The 18,378-nt window shown below is 58.6% G+C and overlaps 2 protein-coding genes across 8 annotated transcripts in view; one reads left to right on the top strand and one right to left on the bottom strand.

Annotated features, from left to right (window-relative positions):
* The window catches only part of ADD1 (adducin 1), an 87,115-nt gene extending 73,226 nt beyond the window's left edge, over positions 1-13,889 (top strand). For 3 of the 4 annotated variants that reach the window (XM_042985079.1, XM_042985080.1, XM_042985081.1), the window contains 5 exons: positions 56-157; positions 822-911; positions 6,216-6,372; positions 9,222-9,320; positions 12,061-13,889. In XM_042985079.1, the coding sequence (XP_042841013.1) occupies positions 56-157; positions 822-911; positions 6,216-6,372; positions 9,222-9,320; positions 12,061-12,419 (807 nt within the window). In that variant the 3' untranslated portion in view covers positions 12,420-13,889. Of the gene's footprint in view, positions 1-55; positions 158-821; positions 912-1,651; positions 1,745-6,215; positions 6,373-9,221; positions 9,321-12,060 lie in introns of all 4 variants that reach the window. The other variant, XM_042985082.1, reaches the window with a different exon arrangement.
* Positions 13,890-14,370: 481 nt separating this feature from the next.
* Positions 14,371-18,285, bottom strand: MFSD10 (major facilitator superfamily domain containing 10). Of its 4 annotated transcripts, none has more exons than XM_042985083.1 (13): positions 18,204-18,285; positions 17,438-17,638; positions 17,231-17,327; positions 16,960-17,063; positions 16,545-16,703; positions 16,302-16,463; positions 15,952-16,060; positions 15,757-15,868; positions 15,482-15,590; positions 15,284-15,374; positions 15,113-15,160; positions 14,938-15,027; positions 14,371-14,746 (listed from the first exon to the last, which is right to left on the bottom strand). In XM_042985083.1, the coding sequence occupies exons 2-13, from the start codon at positions 17,609-17,611 to the stop codon at positions 14,628-14,630; spliced, it is 1,374 nt and encodes a 457-aa protein (XP_042841017.1). In that variant the 5' UTR covers positions 17,612-17,638; positions 18,204-18,285; the 3' UTR covers positions 14,371-14,627. The 4 variants fall into 4 exon arrangements, with proteins under 4 accessions (XP_042841017.1, XP_042841020.1, XP_042841021.1 ...); XM_042985086.1 differs by having other exon boundaries at positions 16,297-16,463; positions 16,545-16,635; XM_042985087.1 differs by having other exon boundaries at positions 16,302-16,459; positions 16,545-16,635.
* Positions 18,286-18,378: the final 93 nt, after the last annotated feature.

Raw genomic sequence — 18,378 nt, 5'->3', positions numbered from 1 at the left:
CATCACGTAACCGTTGTCCCAGTTCTGACTTTTCAACTGTTCTTGATGTTTACAGTGGACTAAAGAGGATGGACATAGAACCTCCACCTCCGCTGTCCCTAACCTGTTTGTTCCATTGAACACTAACCCCAAAGAGGTCCAGGAGATGAGGAACAAGGTACGTACTGGCTGACGTCAGCCCGTGGCAGGAACTTGTGTGCAGGCGGAGGTGGTGGCGGGTGGGACGGGAGGTGGCACGTGCTCGCCCCTCGCGGAGGGCTCCCACCGCTGCAGTCGAGGCCCTCTCCTTCCACCGCTTGTGCGCCTGTGCTAACAAGCGTGGTGTGTGAGCAGCAGACAGCCTGGGGCCCCGGTTCCTGAACAGATGCTTGCTCACATAGTGGGCAGAATCGGAAGCGACAGCCTGTTTCTGGCAAGAGCAGCCTTTGCCCCCGCGTTTCAGCGTTCATTCGCTGAGCTTTGAATGTTCGATGTGTCAGGTGGAACATGAGATCCACCAGTGTTCACAGCGCCACCGTGAGAGGGGCTCGTAGGGAATGTTTCTCCTGGAGGAGTGAGTACGGTTAGAGATCGGTGCTTGCCAGAGCCATCCAGGAGGTGCAGAGAGTGCATCCCCTTGGACTTGTGAACCTCTAAACAGGCCGGACTAGCACCGCCAGACAGGCACTGTGGCCATGTGGGGCCCTGAGGGGCAGGGCGGGGCAGGGCAGGGGTGTGGCTTGCGCGTGGCTCTGGGGCCCCAGTGCACATGCAGGGTGACTCAAGTCGTGGCGAGTCTTCTCCGTCCTGTTGATGTGTGTTTCTCCTTCTTGTGTCCTCAGATCCGAGAGCAGAACTTGCAGGACATTAAGACGGCTGGCCCCCAGTCCCAGGTTTTGTGTGGTGTAGTGATGGACAGGAGCCTTGTCCAGGTGAGAGCCCAGAGTGTCTGATGGTAGTGGGTGGTGGCTCTAATGACCGGCCACTCCAAAATTATTCTTGAGTTGGCAGAGAACGGTGCTATGAGGTAAGTGTTCTAGGCAAGAGCTACCCCTGTGAAAGATCCTCATGATGAGAAACAGCCCCCCACTTTTCCTAAAGTTGCAGACGTAGCACAAGCATGCCCACGGGCCGTGTCCTCCCCAGCCCTGCTCCATGCAATGCATGCCTGCGTGAGGGTGGCACTCACGCCGCCTGCCGTGGGACCTGGATTTGCCCCGGTTTGGCAGCGTACGGTGGAAGATGCTAGAAGAGGGTGGGTGGGTTTAACGGACGTTTCTGTTCTCGTGTGTATTGCTCTCTGCAATAAAGTGCTGCTTGGGGAAAAGTGGTTACAGAGGGCACCGGTAAATGTCTGCATTTACATGCCTTTCTGTAAGAGCACTGTACTTCGTGGCACATTGAAGATAATCGTGTAAGTAGTTATCTCTGAAAATTAAGTTGCCACCTGCTGCTTTAAACGCGACCCTGCAGGGTAGGTGTTTGTGCTCTGAGTTGGGGCAGCCGTGGTCCTGGTCTCGTGGTCTGTGTCTGCACGTGCACCGCCATCACTGCTGCACGGCCGTGGACGGCTGTCTCTGCTGCATGCTCTCAGCCAGCTCCATCCTGTGCTCTCAGTTGCTGTTTCGAAGCCGGGCCTGGCGGGCTCTGATGACTCAGTTTACTGTTGCAGGACGCACCCCTCTCTGACTGTACGGAAACAATCGAAGGGCTCGAGCTTACAGAGCAGACCTTTAGTCCTGCTAGATCTCTGTCTTGTAGAAAGGTACTCACCGCCCTGTCCTTGACCGCCTCTCGGCACGCGCTGCCCTTCCACCTGCCCCGTCCCCACCTGTCTGCTCTTGCCGGGCACCGTCTCAGTTACCCCTGCCTCTGCGATGGACCGAGGTTCCGTTCTGCCTGTTCTGTTCTTTAATTAGAGTGTCTGGTACGAGGTTATTTTTATAATCCTCGGCATCCACGAGGCATCCACGAGGTTGGGGAGAAAGGGCCCCTCTTCACGATGCGTGGCGCATTTCTGAGGGTCTGCACGTGACTTTGGTTAGCGCATGCTTTTGGGTTTTGTTTGCCTTTTATGAGATGTCGATGGCAGAAGGCTCATACGGGCCGCCTGTGGGCAGCGGTGGCTCCCTGTGCAACCTTCTACCTTTGCTTGCTCTGCTGTGACCGCACGCGTAGTGAATGTGGCCATTGGAGGTTGTAGAATTGAAAGACAGCATTTCGGAGGAACGGAAAGTAAAACTGGACAGTTTCTATTGTTGATGAGATATATTTAGTTTTTCTCCTAAAAAAAAAAAAAATCCTGGATAATTCTTCAAAAAGTGTTTCACAGGGAAAAAAGACATGGAAATTTGAAGCCAGGAGTAGTAAGCTGTGTACACGCACACGTTGATGTGGATGGCAGGTGGGAAGTCTGTGTGATGTAACCTGCCCCGTTGGAAGGAGCCCCGTGAGGGCCCTGCAGGTGTGCTGGTGTGCACAGCTCGGTGCTGACAGCAGAAAGCGGCTGCCTGCACGGTGTTGAGTCGTAGTGATGTTCACCCTGTGTTCAAAGGAGATTTTTAGGGTGTGTCTCTTCAATTCCTACGCCTCCAGTGAGATGCCATATCTTTGTAGTGATGTCCCAGTTGCCAGAGATTCGTACCAGGGGTTCTGTATCCTGCGTGCAACCCTCACCAATGACGAGGTTTTGCATACTTAGGGATTAATTCAGTAGGTCCGTTTCTCCTTATCCTTTGAGTGTACTTTGAGCTGCCGTTCTTGGAGGGACTTCTCAGAGCAGGGGAGAAAGATGGCCTTTTTCTGCATGTCTCAGTACTTTGGGCTTTAAGCCGTTGTGGTCTTGCTAGCTCATAATTTTCTTTTCTCCGGTGCGTGAAGGTGTGCTGAGTCCGTGAGCCCAGGGTGCTTACCGTGCGGGGTCTCCACTGGGGCTGCCACCCTGTAGTCCTTGGGCAGAGCTGATTGACGCTGTCCTTGCTCTACAGTCTCTCTGGCACTGGGTCACACGTAGTGGTTTCTGCTTGACCTTGTTCGGGCTCTCCGGAAGGTGGGCTGGTTGGCTGTGTTTCAAGTGGGCTTTTTTGGCCAGTTCCTCACCCAGCCCCGATTTTTGTTTTCGCTCCGGCATGTCAGACTCGGGTGTGTGTCACCATCGCCTGTGAGTGCATAGATGTGGCCCCCCACCCCCGCCTGCCAGGAAGTCAGAGTCGCTGGGAATGGGATTCCTGGCCATTCTGGTGCCCCACCCCCTAGTCTGGGCAGCGCACTCTGGGAGCGCCGCATCCAGGTGGGGTCAGCAGGGGAAACCGCACCCAGCCCAGCCTAGAGGGTGCTCCCGCGCCTGGATTCTTGTTCCAGCTTGCATTTTCTCCAACACCCTCCTGCTGCTCACATTTGCACCCTTGGTCTTTTTCTCATTTTTACGTGGAGAATACGACTCCATCCGTGACCTTGACTGAAGCTGTTCCCACATCTTTTGTGCGAATCTCAAAACGCAGACTGCATTGCTCCCTCTACAAGGTGGCCCTGCTCTCAAGGTGGCAAGTTGAGTTTTTCTTTGACAAAGTGGAAAAAGAACTTGGTTACGTGTCCTAGTAACGTCCTCTTCCCAATGAGGCAAATCTGTAGATACCTGCTTTCCATTTGAGAATCTGAGGAACATGTGTCTGGGGCTTAGGAAGTAGGGGCTCTGGGGAAGCCCTTCCCTTTGCTTCCACCCCTCCCTCCCTGGTGAGGGCCGTTCACTCAGGCCCTGTCGTCCTCTGCCTGAAGGAGGAGCGGCAGCTTGTCAGCCGCACCCTGATGCTCTGGTTCCAGAAGGAATACTGAGCCCAGCCGAAGGCTCTCTTAACTCCACGTTGCACGCGCCAACACGGAAGCTGTGGTAACTGGCCGCCTTCTGGAGGTCATTGCAAGTGAACTGAGCTGTTAGACGTTAGCGCGAACAAGTTCATGCCGACAGCTTGCCGGGGGCAGGCCGGGACCGTGCTGCCGGATTTGTGCTCTGTGCACCTGTGTGTCCTTGGGCAGAGTCCCTCTCACTTGGCGCTGTGTGGGGGAAATGGGAGGTGCCTGGGCCCACCTTGCAGTCTTACCTGGCGAACTTGGTGTTGAGCGCCCAGAAGCGCGTGGCCCGGCACTAAGAATGTAAGTTCAAATCTGAGTGGGTTTTATGGCTGAAAAGCCTGATGCTTGGAGAGGTCGGGTCACTAGCCACGTTCGTAGTCCACACCGGGCGCCTCAGCCAAGCGCAGAAGCAGTTACTCGGCGGCATCGGTTTTGCTTAGAGCCGCGTTCTGTGGCTGGAAGTGAGGGCAGCAGCGAGAGCCTCTGCGTGAAGAGCAGCCACTTCACATCCTGGCTTCTCAGCCCAGGCTGCTGCCCCGCAGGGGACCCGTTTTCCCTCTGCATCCCGAGCCTTGTTTCCGTCCCCCCAGATAACGCAGTTCCTCTGTCCTCCATTCCGGTCAGAGCCCAGGTCTTGGGGGCTCGGCAGCCGCTTGGCGCTTGGCTGAGGAATTTGGAGGAAGGAGGCTCCCTGCCAGCAGAGGTGGGAACCAAGGTGCCTTGAGGGTCCGGGGTCTCCTTGCGGGAAGGGCCTCGCTTGCCACAGGTGCCTCTGTGGCCGTTGATTCTCGATATTTTACTCATTCCTTGTTCTGAACTGTTGAGTTAAATGGATTTAAACGTTTCTCTCAAACCTCGCATCGCCTGGTCGCTTTGTTGCCGGTGCTAGCAGGGTGCGCGTGCAGCAGGTCAAGTGCCCCGGCTTGCAGGACCCCCCCCACCCAGCACTTCCTGCTGTCAGCCCAGCAGCTCCTCCCAAGGGTGGCACAACTGAAGCCGATGCACAGGAACAGGCTCTACCGAGAAGAGGGATTCGGTTCCCTGTCTGGAGACAGGGCAGCTTCTGAGTGAAAAGCCGGTTGACTTTGGGTCCGCCTTGGTCAGAAAGTGGGCTCCCCTTGACCATCCAGCTTGTCTTGACTCTTCAGGCTCTCTAAGCAGAGGTGGCCAATTGCAGCAGGCCCTTCCCTTCTCTTCCCTGGGTCTGCGTCCCAGAGCAATCCTGGGGTGCTCTGGATGCTCTGCACCCAGCCTGCTGGACAGTCACCCCTCCATCCGGGTTTCCCAGGCTTTGCCAGGGTAGCAGGTGGCCCAGGTGGCCCCAGTCTGGCTCTGTCCCTCGTGCACATTGGTCGGCACGGCCTGTGTCTGGTGTTTGCCTCTCACTGAGGAGAGTGTTGGCAAACCAGCCTGGCCTCAGAATTTTGGCTTCTCCTTTCCTAGGTGGTTTTTGGAAGCTCCTGATAAGTAACGCGCACGTGTGTGAGCTCTGGCTGACTTTCTCAGTGGATGAACCCAGGGCATTTGGGGGCCCGCCAGGCTGAGCAGTGGAGTGCGGAGCTGTGCTGGGGCAGGCGAGGGTGGGCTGTACGTCACACGCCCAGGGCTGCCCTCCTGGCTCCCTCCCTCCGAGGCTTGCCTTCCCCCTACCCCCTGCCCTGCCCTGCCCTGGGTCTGTCTCTTCCCTGCAGACTGGGTGTGACCTGTGAGCTGCTTTCTTTCTGTTTTCTTCTCTTTTCTACATGTTCCTAGTTCTCCAAATTGCTCAGACAAATACTGATATTTTGGGACTTTAAAACAATTTCTTGGGATCCGTTTTCGGGAGCTGGTTGTAAGCTAAATACATAGTCAAAAGGACAGAACTTACCTGTGAACTTAGTAGGTCAGTCTCCGAGCACACCTTCCCTGACCATCGGAACCCTTGACGTTTTCTGCTGTCGTGAGGGGGGGGCAGTTGACTTCAAAAGTCCCCTCTTCTGTCCTGCCTGTCACTGTGGAGACGGCATTCTCCTGGAGGTGCCCGCTCTGTGCTGTCCGTCTGCACCTCATTGCTTTTGCTTCTGAAACCTGAAGGACTCTCCTGTGGTTTTTTTTCCTCCTGGTACATTTGTTTTGTGGCATTTAAATTGTGTTTCTCTGTCTCCTACCACTGGAGGCCGCAGCCCGGCCTCTGCCTCAGGGCCCAGGGCGATTCCTAGGCCCCGTCTCAGGGATGCGTGCGTGTGCGTGTGCGTGTGCGTGTGCGTGTGCGTGGGCGTGGGTGTGGGTGTGTGCGCGTGCACTCTTGGAAACCCGCCCGCCCCGCCCCGCCTGCAGCCTTGCCCGGGATGGGGGAGAGTCCCCTCTGGCAGGGCTCCCACCGACGGGGCGTCCCTCTTTGTCTGCAGGGGGAGCTGGTGACGGCTTCCAAGGCCATCATTGAGAAGGAGTACCAGCCCCACGTCATTGTGAGCACCGCGGGTCCCAACCCCTTCAGCACGCTCACCGACCGGGAGCTGGAAGAGTACCGTAGGGAGGTGCAGCGGAAGCAGAAGGGCCCTGGAGGTGAGCATGCGTGTGCGCGAGTCCTGGGCGAGTCCTGGGCATGCTGGCGCAGGCCGCACGGGCTGTCCCCGAAGCAAGAGAAAGCGCTGTGCCCGCTCCTCTGTGCCAGGTGTTAACGGTGGGCGATAGGGTCAGCGACTCGCATGAAAGAGCAGCCTTGGGTCTGGTTAGTTCAGAACGTCACTGAGCGCACGTTTCCTAGACCATGAGACACACTTGTGAGTGTGCACGGTGCCTGTGCGAGAGACCATGTTGGAGAGCTGAACTTCCCTCCTGCACGAACCTGGAGGGTCTTCCTACACAGGTGTGCTGGCAGGCCCACGGCCCAGCGTGCGGCCTGCTCTGGGTCCCAGACCCAGTGGGGAGTGTGGCTCTTTGCTGGCGTGGCCCTTTGTTTCTCTTGGTAACTCGCTGACGCAGGAGGTCCTATTTCATGTTTTTGTAAAATACACTGGGACTGTTTGCAGCAAATGAAAATAAATGGTTCTAAGAACCAGAACCTCACGGAGCAGGTTGTTTTCAACTTTAGGTTTTGAAAAGTAGCTCCAAGAATTTTGAGAATGCCAGAGGTGAGCCTCCCCCTGCCTCTACCAGGAAGGCTCCAGTGGGTCTGCATCACTTCCCCCAGGCAGCCTTGGTTGAGACCAGCAGACCCTGGGCACAGACGTCCCCCCGCCCTCCCCGCCCAGGAGGTTCATGCTGCCGTCCTCAGGGCCTTAAGTTCTAATCCTGGTCTTTGTAGGGACCACACTTCCTCCTTGGCTCACCCCCTAGGAATCTGCCTTTAGGAATGGAAGTCCCACAAGTGTTCCATGGCCCTGGGTCTGTGGGGGATTGACCGGGAACTACTCCTGAGTCTCTGAGTACTGCTCCCGAGTCTCTGATTTGCCCCGATTTAGGTTTTTCTGGTCTTGTTTTAGACTAAATAATACATTACATAGCTGCTATTGGAATTTGGGTCATGCAAAAAACTGTCGTTTTCCGTCTGTGTCACTTTGTTAGGTGTGCGTTGAAATTAAGACTTAGTGCATATCGAATCAGAGTGAGCCCAGTCTTCCCGTCACACCGAGCTGGTGTGCTGGGAGCACACAGAGCTCTGTGTCTCTGATCGTCTCCCTTGCATGTACGCACAGCCCCGCCGAGAGCTCTCTGTGCTGTCACCGTAAGTCCCTGCCTCAGATTAGAGCCCTGGGGATGGTGCGTGGGCCGGCCCCAATTCCAGAGCACACACATGCGTCTGACCCTGGGCCCCTCCAGTGTCGGGGGGCCCGGATTACAAGATGTTGTTTTTTTCCCCTTACATTTATTTATGATTGAGAGACAGAGAGAGAGACAGAGCATGAGCAGGGGAGGGACAGAGAGAGGGAGACACAGAATCCGAAGCAGGCTCCAGGCTCTGAGCTGTCAGCACAGAGCCTGACGTGGGGCTTGAACTCACAAACCGCAAGATCATGACCTGAGGGAGCCTAAGTTGGACGCTCAGTCAACCGAGCCACCCAGGCACCCCTCAAGATGTTTTTTTGAGTCAAACCACGAGACATACAGGAGTTTTCCCCGTACACGAGGCTCCATGACGAGGGACGTTCCAGCAGTTGAGTGGACAGGACAGCTGTGTCCGTGCTCTGTGACCACAGAGCTGTCAGCAGTGGGAGTGCCAGTGGGGGCGTACTGCCAGGAGACCCCTGCCCGGCACTGCTGCTGGCCCTTGGCATGGGGGTGGGGGACAGGTGTTGGGTGCCATAGGTCAGCACTTCTTCTTTTTTTTTTTTTTTTAACGTTTATTTATTTTTGAGACAGAGACAGAGCATGAATGGGGGAGGGTCAGAGAGAGGGAGACACAGAATCCGAAACAGGCTCCAGGCTCTGAGCTGTCAGCACAGAGCCCGACGCGGGGCTCGAACTCACGGACCGCGAGATCATGACCTGAGCCGAAGTCGGCCGCTTAACCGACCGAGCCACCCAGGCGCCCCTAGGTCAGCACTTCTGGCAGGAGGAAAGAAAGCCTCAGGGCTCTGGCACCTTCTTCTGGTTGAGGGAACTTGTAGGAGATGCGAAGGCCTTTGTTTATAGAAATCGGGCTTCAGGAAGGTGGGTTGGCATCTCTTTGAGATCAAAGGCCCTAATGATTATAGCTGCTTGTTCAAAATATGGGACCTAGTGATGCTAAGCATTAATATAAAAAGTGTAAGTGAGATAAGGAGATTTAGGGAATTAAGATAATATTAGTATGTATTTTTCTCTAAATGAGAAGTAGGCTTGAAATTTCCTAGATCCTCGTTCGGTCCTAGTACCTGTAATTTTTCCTCTGGTCCTTATCAGTGATTTTATTTCAGAAAATAAAAATACGCTTTATTAGCTGCCAGGTTTAAATTATTGGTAGAAAATGTTCTACATAGAAAATGAAAACCCACGTAATTCTCATGTTCCATCCCTTGAGGAGGTGAGCAGGGTGAGGGTGCTTGGGACCCTGGGCTGCCAGCTCAGCAGTGGGGAGGCTGGACGGTGAGGACGTGGGGAGGGGCTCCTCCCTGGAGGACAGGTGAGGACAGGCCGGGGGCCTCCAGTCGGTGTGCCACAGGGTCAGCTCTGGCGGATTCTCTCTGGCCTAAGAGTAGAAATTAATTTTGTTTCCAAAGTTGTTGAATCTTTCTGAAATTCAGATGCACAGTCATAGTGAGCTTTCTTTATCCTGGAGAGGTGAAGACAGTGTGTCGTGAGCCCTCCCAGTCTCCTCGATGCAGCCAGATGGGCTGGGCAGGGAGGGCAGGGGCTGCCTGCCTTGGAGGAGGGTGAAGGCTCACAATGTCTGAAGCTCTTTACCACGTGCTTCTCTGTGTGTCTGCCTGCAGAGATTCTGGACGAGAGCAGAGAAGAGAAGGAGAAGAGTCCTCCAGAACACCCTGCTGCCCCCCACACCCCCCCCAGCACCCCTGTCAAGCTTGAGGAAGGTGAGCTCTGGCTGCCCGCTGTGGGAGGGCGCGTGGCCTTCTGGGGTCCGGCGTTGGCCGGGAGGGGTGGGCCTCGCGTTTTTGTCCCGTGGGGGGAGAGCAGCCGGGTGTGCAGTAGAGGGACTGAGTGATGAAAAAGCGCTTTTGCATGGAAAGCCACCCACCACATGGTTCTGAACCGGCCCTCCTTGCTGGCGCTGGCCTTGGTAACTCAAGGAGAAACGGATTGTTAGTGAGATGTCAGAACCAGGCGGGAAAGGTTTCGGGGGTTGGATCCCACCTTCGTTATGATGTCCGTTTTGCCCACTGCTTACACAGTCCTTAGACCTTCCTGTGTTCAGATCACTCCTCTGGAAACGTCTTCCGTCATGTCTGAGCTGTGGTACCTCGTTGGACCTGCCGTAGTAATTGGTCCGTGCGAGTGCAGGCCTCCACCGGCCTCTCGGACTGCCCACTGCGTGTCTGTGGCGTGTGGCCCACGTGTCTGTCCCTCGGTCTTCTGTGTCGTGCTGCCCGTGCCTGTTGGGAGCCTGTGGCTCACCTTCCCCCCGTTCCTTGTCCACAAGAATGGCTCAGCCATCCTTCTATAACCCGGCGGCTGTGACTGAATGCCTAGATTCTCTCCCTGTGCTTTTCTCTTCCTGTGGCTGCGTCACAAGCAGGAGGTGGATGTGCTAAAGAGTACCTGTTACCATAGTAAGTACCGCCCGTCCGGCCCTCTGCTGTTTAACCAGCATCCCCTGTGCTTTGCTTCATTCTCCTGCTTCTTCGTTGCTTATTCGGTTTTGTTTTCTGTTTATTCAAAATAAAAATAGAGGGCCCCCCTCCCCCTTTCTCACACCCAGTTCCTCCATCCCAGGCAGTGGCATCTTGGCAGGGACTCGGTCACCAGAGAGCTGGGTGGTGGCAGCCTGTCCCTGGGGCCCCTGGACTGAGGGCCCTGCTCAGGGAGCGCTGGGCCTTGGAAGCTCCACAGCGATCATGTTGGCCGGGTCAGCCTGTGATTGCTCTGGGCGGGAGGTTTCGCTGTTTGGATCGGAAGTACGTCTAGACTAGGTTCAGACAGCTTAGGGGTCGCATGTGTTTGGATCTTTGCTTAAGTTCAGATGGGGCAGAAGAGCTACATTTGGCACTGGTTTTTTTTTTTTCTTTTTCAATGTTTATTTATTTTTGGGACAGAGAGAGACAGAGCATGAACGGGGGAGGGGCAGAGAGAGAGGGAGACACAGAATCGGAAACAGGCTCCAGGCTCTGAGCCGTCAGCCCAGAGCCCGACGCGGGGCTCGAACTCACAGACCGTGAGATCGTGACCTGGCTGAAGTCGGACGCTCAACAACTGCGCCACCCAGACGCCCCGGCACTGTTTTTTTTTTTTTGTTTTTTTTTTTTTTAATTTTTTTTTTTTCAACGTTTTTTATTTATTTTTGGGACAGAGAGAGACAGAGCATGAACGGGGGAGGGGCAGAGAGAGAGGGAGACACAGAATCGGAAACAGGCTCCAGGCTCCGAGCCATCAGCCCAGAGCCCGACGCGGGGCTCGAACTCACGGACCGCGAGATCGTGACCTGGCTGAAGTCGGACGCTTAACCGACTGCGCCACCCAGGCGCCCCTCGGCACTGGTTTTTTAATGTGACATTGGCCACACGATGAAAGTCCCCGGAGGCACCCACAGGCAACCTCTGCATGCTTTGCAGAGTGAATCCCGACCTCCTCCTGCCCTAGCCAAGTAAGGACATTTCATTATCCTGGGACAGAAGGTGGCTAAGGGCAGGGACAGGGCAGCTCCAGCCTCCCAGAGCCAAAGTGCTAAGTGTTTGGGGCCCGGAGCCTCCTGTGCCGGCCGCACCTCACCGACACTCAGCTCGGGGCCCCTCCTGACTTCAGCTCCATTTCTCCGTACTAGACGGTTTGCTGTTGCCTAAGCAGCAAGTTGCTTGTAACTCTATAGGCTGTTTTTAAGTATCTACAAAACTGGTTCGGGGATTAGATCCCGCCTTCGTTATGATGTCCATTTTGCCCACCGCTTACACAGTCCTTAGACCTTCCTGTGCTCAGATCACTCCTCTGGAAATGTCAGAGGAGTCTGTATAGACATCTGGTGATGGGGACCTTCGCTAGAAGCACACCCTCAGACCAGTTATGCTGTACCTATTTACGTTTCCACGTTCAACTTGTGAAGATGGCCTGATGTTTTGCCCCTAGCTCTTACCTCATAATTCATCTCTTTTCTTTGATTCTCCAGCCTAAAATGCCTTTATTTCGTTTGATGCTGATATATGGGGTCTGGAGTCAACCATGATTTTCTGTGGTTTTCTTCTTGCGGGAGACCAGGTGTTGTGGGCTGAAATTGAGGCTTAATTTCAGGACTACTGATAATGTGCCCTTAGGGTTCTAGAATAAACTTCTGTTCAAGTGCTAACGCAGAGCACTGTCCTGCTGAAATGCTCCCGACTTGCCCACCTCGCTCTCTCTGACCGGGGACCGAGGCCCTGTCCGCGAGCGCCCTGTCCGCGAGGAGGAGCTGAAAACAGCCCTGAGATTGTGCCTACGTCTTGTTCTCTGAGCTCCCCCTGGCCCTGAAGTAGAGCACACCTCACTTAAAGTGTCAGTCGGGTGTCGGTAGAAGCCCCTGCGTCCAGGTGGGCTCCGTGCGGGGCGCTGCCCCCTCCCCCCTCGGGGCCGCCCTGCCGAGGTCCGGCAGCCATTCTCCAGCCCTGTCTCTCCTACCCCACCCGCCAGACCTGCCGCAGGAGCCCGCCTCCAGAGAGGACAGTGACGCTGCCACCTTCAAGCCGACTCTCCCCGACCTGTCCCCTGATGAGCCTTCAGAAGCGCTCGGCTTCCCGACATTGGAGGAGGAGGAGGAGGAGGAAGAGGAGGAGGGGCTCTGTGAGGCCCGCGAGCCCCCCAGCCCCACCAGGTCCCCCTTGGTGGCCAGCCCTGAGCCAGCCTCCGCCCGGGCGGCTGAAGAGGCCGCCTCCCCAGCTGCCGAGGACCCTGGCAGCGACGGGTCTCCGGGCAAGTCCCCTTCCAAAAAGAAGAAGAAATTCCGCACCCCCTCCTTTCTGAAGAAGAGCAAGAAGAGGAGTGACTCCTGAAGACCCCGTCCTGCACCAGCTGACGCCACCAGACCGTCCCCGATCGCGTCTCGTGTCCTGTCTTCCCGTGTAGTGAATGCAAAAAGCCCAGCCCTCCATGTAGCTAGAGCTCCCCTCCCGGCCTGACCAGACCCCCACGTCCACCGGTGCTCGCCTTGCGTGTGTGCGCAGCGGTTCCCCCCCCCCCCCTCCCCGGCCCGCAGCCTCAGGTTCTGGGGGAGATGAATCCACGTCCCTCCCATCCGTCTGCCCCTTGGTGACACCCTCTCCCCTGGCGGTGAGAAGTCCTGGTCCTGGCCAGACGGTCGGAGGCCCTGCCGGCTCTGGCCTTGACCGCTCTCTCCTTCTGTTGTGAGGTGACCCCGTGCTGTGTGCTAGGCTCCCCTTCGCCCCCAGGTCTCAGGTGACCGAATCAGACTTGTAGTTTCCTGCTGGCGTTCCCTGCTGGGTGAGTGATCTCACTCTGTGGACACAAAGCCTCAGTCCTGTGAAAACACTCACGTGCCCACCAACGGCCCAGGGCATAACGACAGCCTTTGAGAGGCGGGTTTGGGCTGAGCCGGAAACCCCAACAGCAAAGGGGACCTGTGTCTGCCCAGCACAAGCTATGTGTGGTCTGATTACCTGAGGCCAGAAACAGGTTCAGGGGCTCCCCATTTCTCACTCACTGGGGTCTCTGGGTTCCTGTCATGGGGAAGACACGTCAAGACAGGGGAAGGGTCCTTTCTAGAATTTTTTTTTCAGCAGGTTTGCAATTTACCCTACGTTTTTTACCGTGAACAGGCCACTTTTTAGTAAGTTTCTTCTCTGCTCACTCGTCTGGGGGACGTTTTGGACCGAGAAGGGGTCTTCTCTTACCTTTAACTCTGCCTCGAAGACCCCCTGGTTTTGGTAAAAGGCGCAAGGTACAAGACGCAGTGGTCCCTCCCTCACTGCTTGTACCAGCCACTTATGAGCCGTGACTTGCTCTCCTTGTTCGGCATCGTGAAGTTTCACTTAACTCAGACCCCTGAGAAACCACATGAAGCTGCTTAGCGGGACTAGTGGGTGACCCATTCCAGGAGCTGCCCCGGTGCCAGCCTGACCAGGCACCGGCAGGCCTCCTCCCCGGGCGGACCCACGCTCCTGACACCAAGGCAGGACCTGAGGCTGGCTGCATGGCGCTGACCACTGCTTTGAGCTTGCTGGCGACTTGCTTTTCTCCTGTGTGTCACTTTGTTGCCATGGTGGCGTCCAGGCGCTGAGCCCTCAGCCCGTACTTCAGTTGACCCCGGACTCTTTACCCCTTCCTTTTGTCCCTCACATGCAATGACTTTTATTTCACTTTTGTAGTTTATTTTAACTCTTTGTATTACAACATGAAGTCTAGTCGCATATATGGATACAGGCTTGGGAGGATGGGTCCTCTGTCCTCCACTGTAACGTGTTTTACTCACAAATAAAATTCTTTAAGCAGTTTCCTTGTCTAAATTTCGGAAGCAGTTTGGCATTTTTTTCCCCTTTGTTCAAGATAGGACTTCCAGAAGTCTGTCTTGAGATCCCAAGTGTTTATTTCTTGATTGGACACTGTTGCTCTGCACCAGGAAGGCCCCTAGAACCCAGGATCGTCTTGCCCGGGGCGCCAGCCTGCTCTTGCGCCCCAGAGCCTGACGCCCCTACAGTCCGAACAGATGCGCAGGGGTGGGATGGTGATGGGACGAGCCCAGCACAGGGCTCCCTCCTCCCTGGGTGGCCAGGGTGCAGGGCACAGCTCACGTAGGCCCTAGCCAGTGCGGGCTCCCATCGTGGCGGGCCCCGTGTCACCCTTTGCGTCCTCCCTGTTGTGCAGAATGGTCACGGGCCCCGGACGAGCCTTAGCCTTTTCTGCTCAGTGCAGACGTAAGAGCTTCTGGTGCTCGGGGGTCTCCCAGGTGGGGGGTAGTGAGGCACAGCCGTGTGCTGGCGAAAGGCACTTGGTATAAAATAGCTGCTTTATTTTGTCATTTGGAGGCTTGGCTGACACCGTGTGTTTGAGAGAAAAGTGAACACAAAACCTGAAAGGTGTCGGGGAGTCCCTGCTCCCAGCACGACGGGCAGGACTGCCCAGGCGCGTACCACGGAGCTGCTGGAGTGTCTGGCAGGGGCCAGGGCTGGGCCCCAGGGGGAGGCGAGAGGTCCCGTTCCCTCCCCCCCCCCCCACCCCCCCAGCTTGGGGCGGGGCTAGCTCCACTACTCGGCCTTGGGTGCCACGCGGGCTGGAGGCCTCAGGTTGCGCAGGAGCAGGAAAGGGAGCAGGAAGAGGCCTGAGCACACCGTGAAGCAGACCCTGGCCCCGGCCAGCCAGTACACTGTGGAGAGACAGCCCGAGAGGTGACGCGGGCCCTCCCTCCCCGCTGCGCCTCCACCCCGGGGATGGCAGGACCACGGCAAGAACTGACAGGGCGGCAGGGGAAGGCGGATGGCAGGGCCGCGTGGCCTCCCCCTGGCCTTGCCTCCCAGGGGCACAAGCGTGCCTGGAATGCTATCCCAGGGCCCTTACCTGAGGCGGCCACCATGGGTCCCACTGCCCTGGCCAGGGCGCCCAGGCTCCGAAGTGTGCCCATGATCGTGCCCTTCTGCCTGGGCAAGCCTTTGGGGGAGGGGGGGAGGAAGCCGTCAGGTGCTTGCTGGTCTCCTCCCACCTGGGGGGCCTCGGGCAAAGAAAGGCTCCTTACCATAGTCAGCGACCACGGAGGACAAGCAGGGCACCACGACGGCAGCGGCTGCCAGGGGACACCAGGAAGGTGGCAGGCAGCCTCCAGGTGATGCCTGGAGGGCTGTGACCCGGGATCCCTGGCCACCGGCTCCCTACCGTTCCCACCCTGGCCCCGGGAGGACCCCCTCACCGAAGGAGTACAGCAGCAGCCCCAGGCCCAGCGCGGGCACCGTGAGCCCCCAGCCAATGAGGAGGAAGGCAGGCACCAGCAGCAAGATGGCCTGTGGCGGGGAGCGGGGGGCATGGCAGCACTCAGGACCCACCCCTGCCGCTTCCAGCGGGACTCGCGACAGGGCCTGCCCCCCACTCGCCCGGGGGAGCCTCGTACCCGCTTCACCGCTGCAATCTCGCTGCCAGGGCTGATCTTCCGGGCGTAGGCGCCCTGCACGGTGGCCATGGTGAGGCCGATGAAGAAAAACATCTTTCCTTGCTGCAGGCTGGGAGCGGGGGAGCCGTTAGTGCCTTGGTCTGACCGCCCTGCTCCCGCCAGCCACGCCGGAGCCTGGGAGCCCACAGCTTCTCCTGGGCCTCAGCCAGCGCCTGCCCCAGGGACGGGCCAGGGTGGGCGTCACTGAAGCGGGGAAGACAGGCTGGGGCCGCTACCTGCTGAACTGGAAGCGCTGATGAGCGAGGAAGCTCAGGGTGAACTCGAGACCCGAGAACAGGAAGAGGTAGAGGAAGTACACCAGACCCAGGCGGCGAAGGTGACGGATCCCTGGGGAGCACGGAGAGCGGCTGTAGGGGCCAGCAGCCCGAAGACGCGACAGTCCTGCACTCGTGATGGGGGTGCCTTCTTACCGTCTCCGGCGGGTGGGTCCTGGCCACGGGCCACGGCCGAGAAACGGAGCAGGGCCACGGGGCTGAGCAGGTCTGCCGCGGCCTGGAACCCCGGGCCGATAGAGGATGCCTGGGGAGGGGGTGGGACTGGAGAGGCCGGCCAGGCAGCTGGGGAGGGCCACGACCCGAACCTGGCCTGGCCTCTGGTCCAGATGCCCGGCCCAAGAGGCAGGGGTCCCCGGAGGCACTGTGGCCCCAAGAGCCCCTGTGCAGAAGGAGAGGCCAGCCCAGCATTCTTGGCCAGGCCCACGTGCCCACAGAACTGAGCCCCTGCCCTGGGGCTCGGCAGCAGGTTCTGGGACCCACCTTACCCGCTTCTCCGCAGGCAGCGTCTCCGGCAGGAAGCAGAAAATAAACAACAGGTCGGAGGCAGCAAAGAGCAAAGCGAGCCAGGGCACCATCTCCGCTGGCAGGAAGGCGCCAAGCATGGGGCCCAGTGTGAAGGCCAGCGAGAAGGCCACTCCAATGACTGCCTGGGGAGAAGGCCGCCTGAGCCGGGACGGGAGACCCCAGGCAAGGAATCCCAGCCTCCTCGCCCCGTAGTGCGCACGCACCATGCCTCGGCTGCGGGCGGACGGTGAGCCCAGGTCGGCTACGATGGCTGTGGAGAGGCTGACGTTTCCCTTGCTGATGCCCCCAATCACCCTGGAGGCCAGGAAGGCGGCGAAGCTCTTTGAGGCCGCCCACACGGCATACGAGGTGGCCAGACCTGCCTGTCCCCGGGGCAGGTGTGGTCACTTGAGGCCAGGAGGGGCCCAGAGTTGGGCTGACAAACCCAGGTAACACCGCTGGGACCCGGCCCTGTCTGTTCTGGAGCACTCAAGGTCCGTCTGTGTTCCCGATGTCCCCCCGCAGACAGGGAGCGGCTCTGGGAAAGCCTGCCTTAGCCACAGGAGCCAGCACCCAAAGCAGCACACCCAGGGGGCAGCGAGGGCCGCTGCCGGGTGGGTGAGAGGTGGGCACCCGTACCAGGGACAGCAGCATCACCGGGCGCCTCCCGAGACAGTCTGAGACCGCCCCCGTGACTGGTGCCAAGAGGAACTGCAGGAAGGAGAAGACTGAGCCTATCAGACCTGAAAGAGACAGACGTTTGGGTTACACGACTCGGTCTGCCCTCATGGGTCTGGTGATGCTGGGTGGGCCCCACCAGGAGTGGACACTGCACACGGGAAGGGGGCAGACAGTGCCCAGCAGCAGGAAAGTGGGGACAAGGACCCCAGCGTGGGACTTGGGGCCGTACCTCCAAACAGGACACTGTTGTACCTCTTCTCCGCTGGCATCCTGATGGCTGTGGCAAACCAGTCCACGCCTCGTTGCCAGGAGCCATAGAGGGGATCCTGGGGAGCAAGGAAGTGTGACAGGGGTTGGGGGAGTCCCTGATGGGCTTTGGGGCAATGGGCAGCCATCGTGGGAGTCGGGGGGCCTCCAGACATGGAGGAGGGCTCACGTGGGCACGGCCATGGCTCTCCAGCAGCCCTGGCAGCAGAGGCAACAGCAGAGTGAAGGCCAGGAGATCCAGCAGGAGGCCGAGGAAGACCACGGTGATCACACGGGGCTCTGACAAGGGCTGTTGGCGGATGGGTGGGCGCGGGGTGCAGCTCCCTCCTGCTCCCCAGCCCATGGTGGGGGCCGCTCCAATCCCGCCTGGCTGAGAGTGTGGCAGGTCTGCATGAGGGCACCTCTGGGTACCCCAGAGCCAGATACCTATCCTGGACCGGGGGGGGGGGGGGGGGGGAACGGAGTTCCCCAGCCCTCACCATAACCCCCGACCCACTAACAGCTAGCAAGCACCCTAAAGGGAGTGCCTGCCCTCCTCGCTAAGGGCCCCTCAGTGCGCCCTCTCCCCGATGCCAGGCAGCAGGAAAGTCAGGCTGCTGGGTTGCGCAAAGAAACCGCAGCCACCGATGCCAACCGTCCCAAGGGGCCGAGTTGGGGGCATCGGGGCCCCGGCCTACTCCATGCAGCCGCCCCAGGTCGTCTTGCAGAGTGGCTGGGGAAACCGAGGCCCGGGCGGAGGGCAGCCCCGGCGGTGTCCCCGTGCCCCTGAATCCCGGCCCCCAGCCCCCACCCCCCAGGAACCCGGCCCCCGACCTCCCCCATCACCCGCCCCGCCCCGCCCCGCCCGGAATCCCGGACCCCGACCCCCGCCCTGGCTCGCATCCTGGGCGGGGCAGTGGGGCGCGCACGAACGCGGGAGCAGCCCCCCCTTGCACCTGCCGCGGCCGCGCGCTCAGGGATGACGGACGGTCGGACACACGAACCGACGGACGGATGCGGAATGGACTGCGGGCACACTGTCGGGGGCGGGCGCGCGCCGGCCACGCCTCCTCTCGCCCCGGACGTGGGCGCCGGCCCGCTTCCTCTTCCGGCCGGCAGGCTGAGGGCGGG

This window comes from Panthera tigris, chromosome B1 (assembly GCF_018350195.1).
Source record: "Panthera tigris isolate Pti1 chromosome B1, P.tigris_Pti1_mat1.1, whole genome shotgun sequence".
Taxonomy (NCBI): Eukaryota; Metazoa; Chordata; class Mammalia; order Carnivora; family Felidae; genus Panthera; species Panthera tigris.
This window is presented reverse-complemented; position numbering and strand designations above follow the sequence as displayed.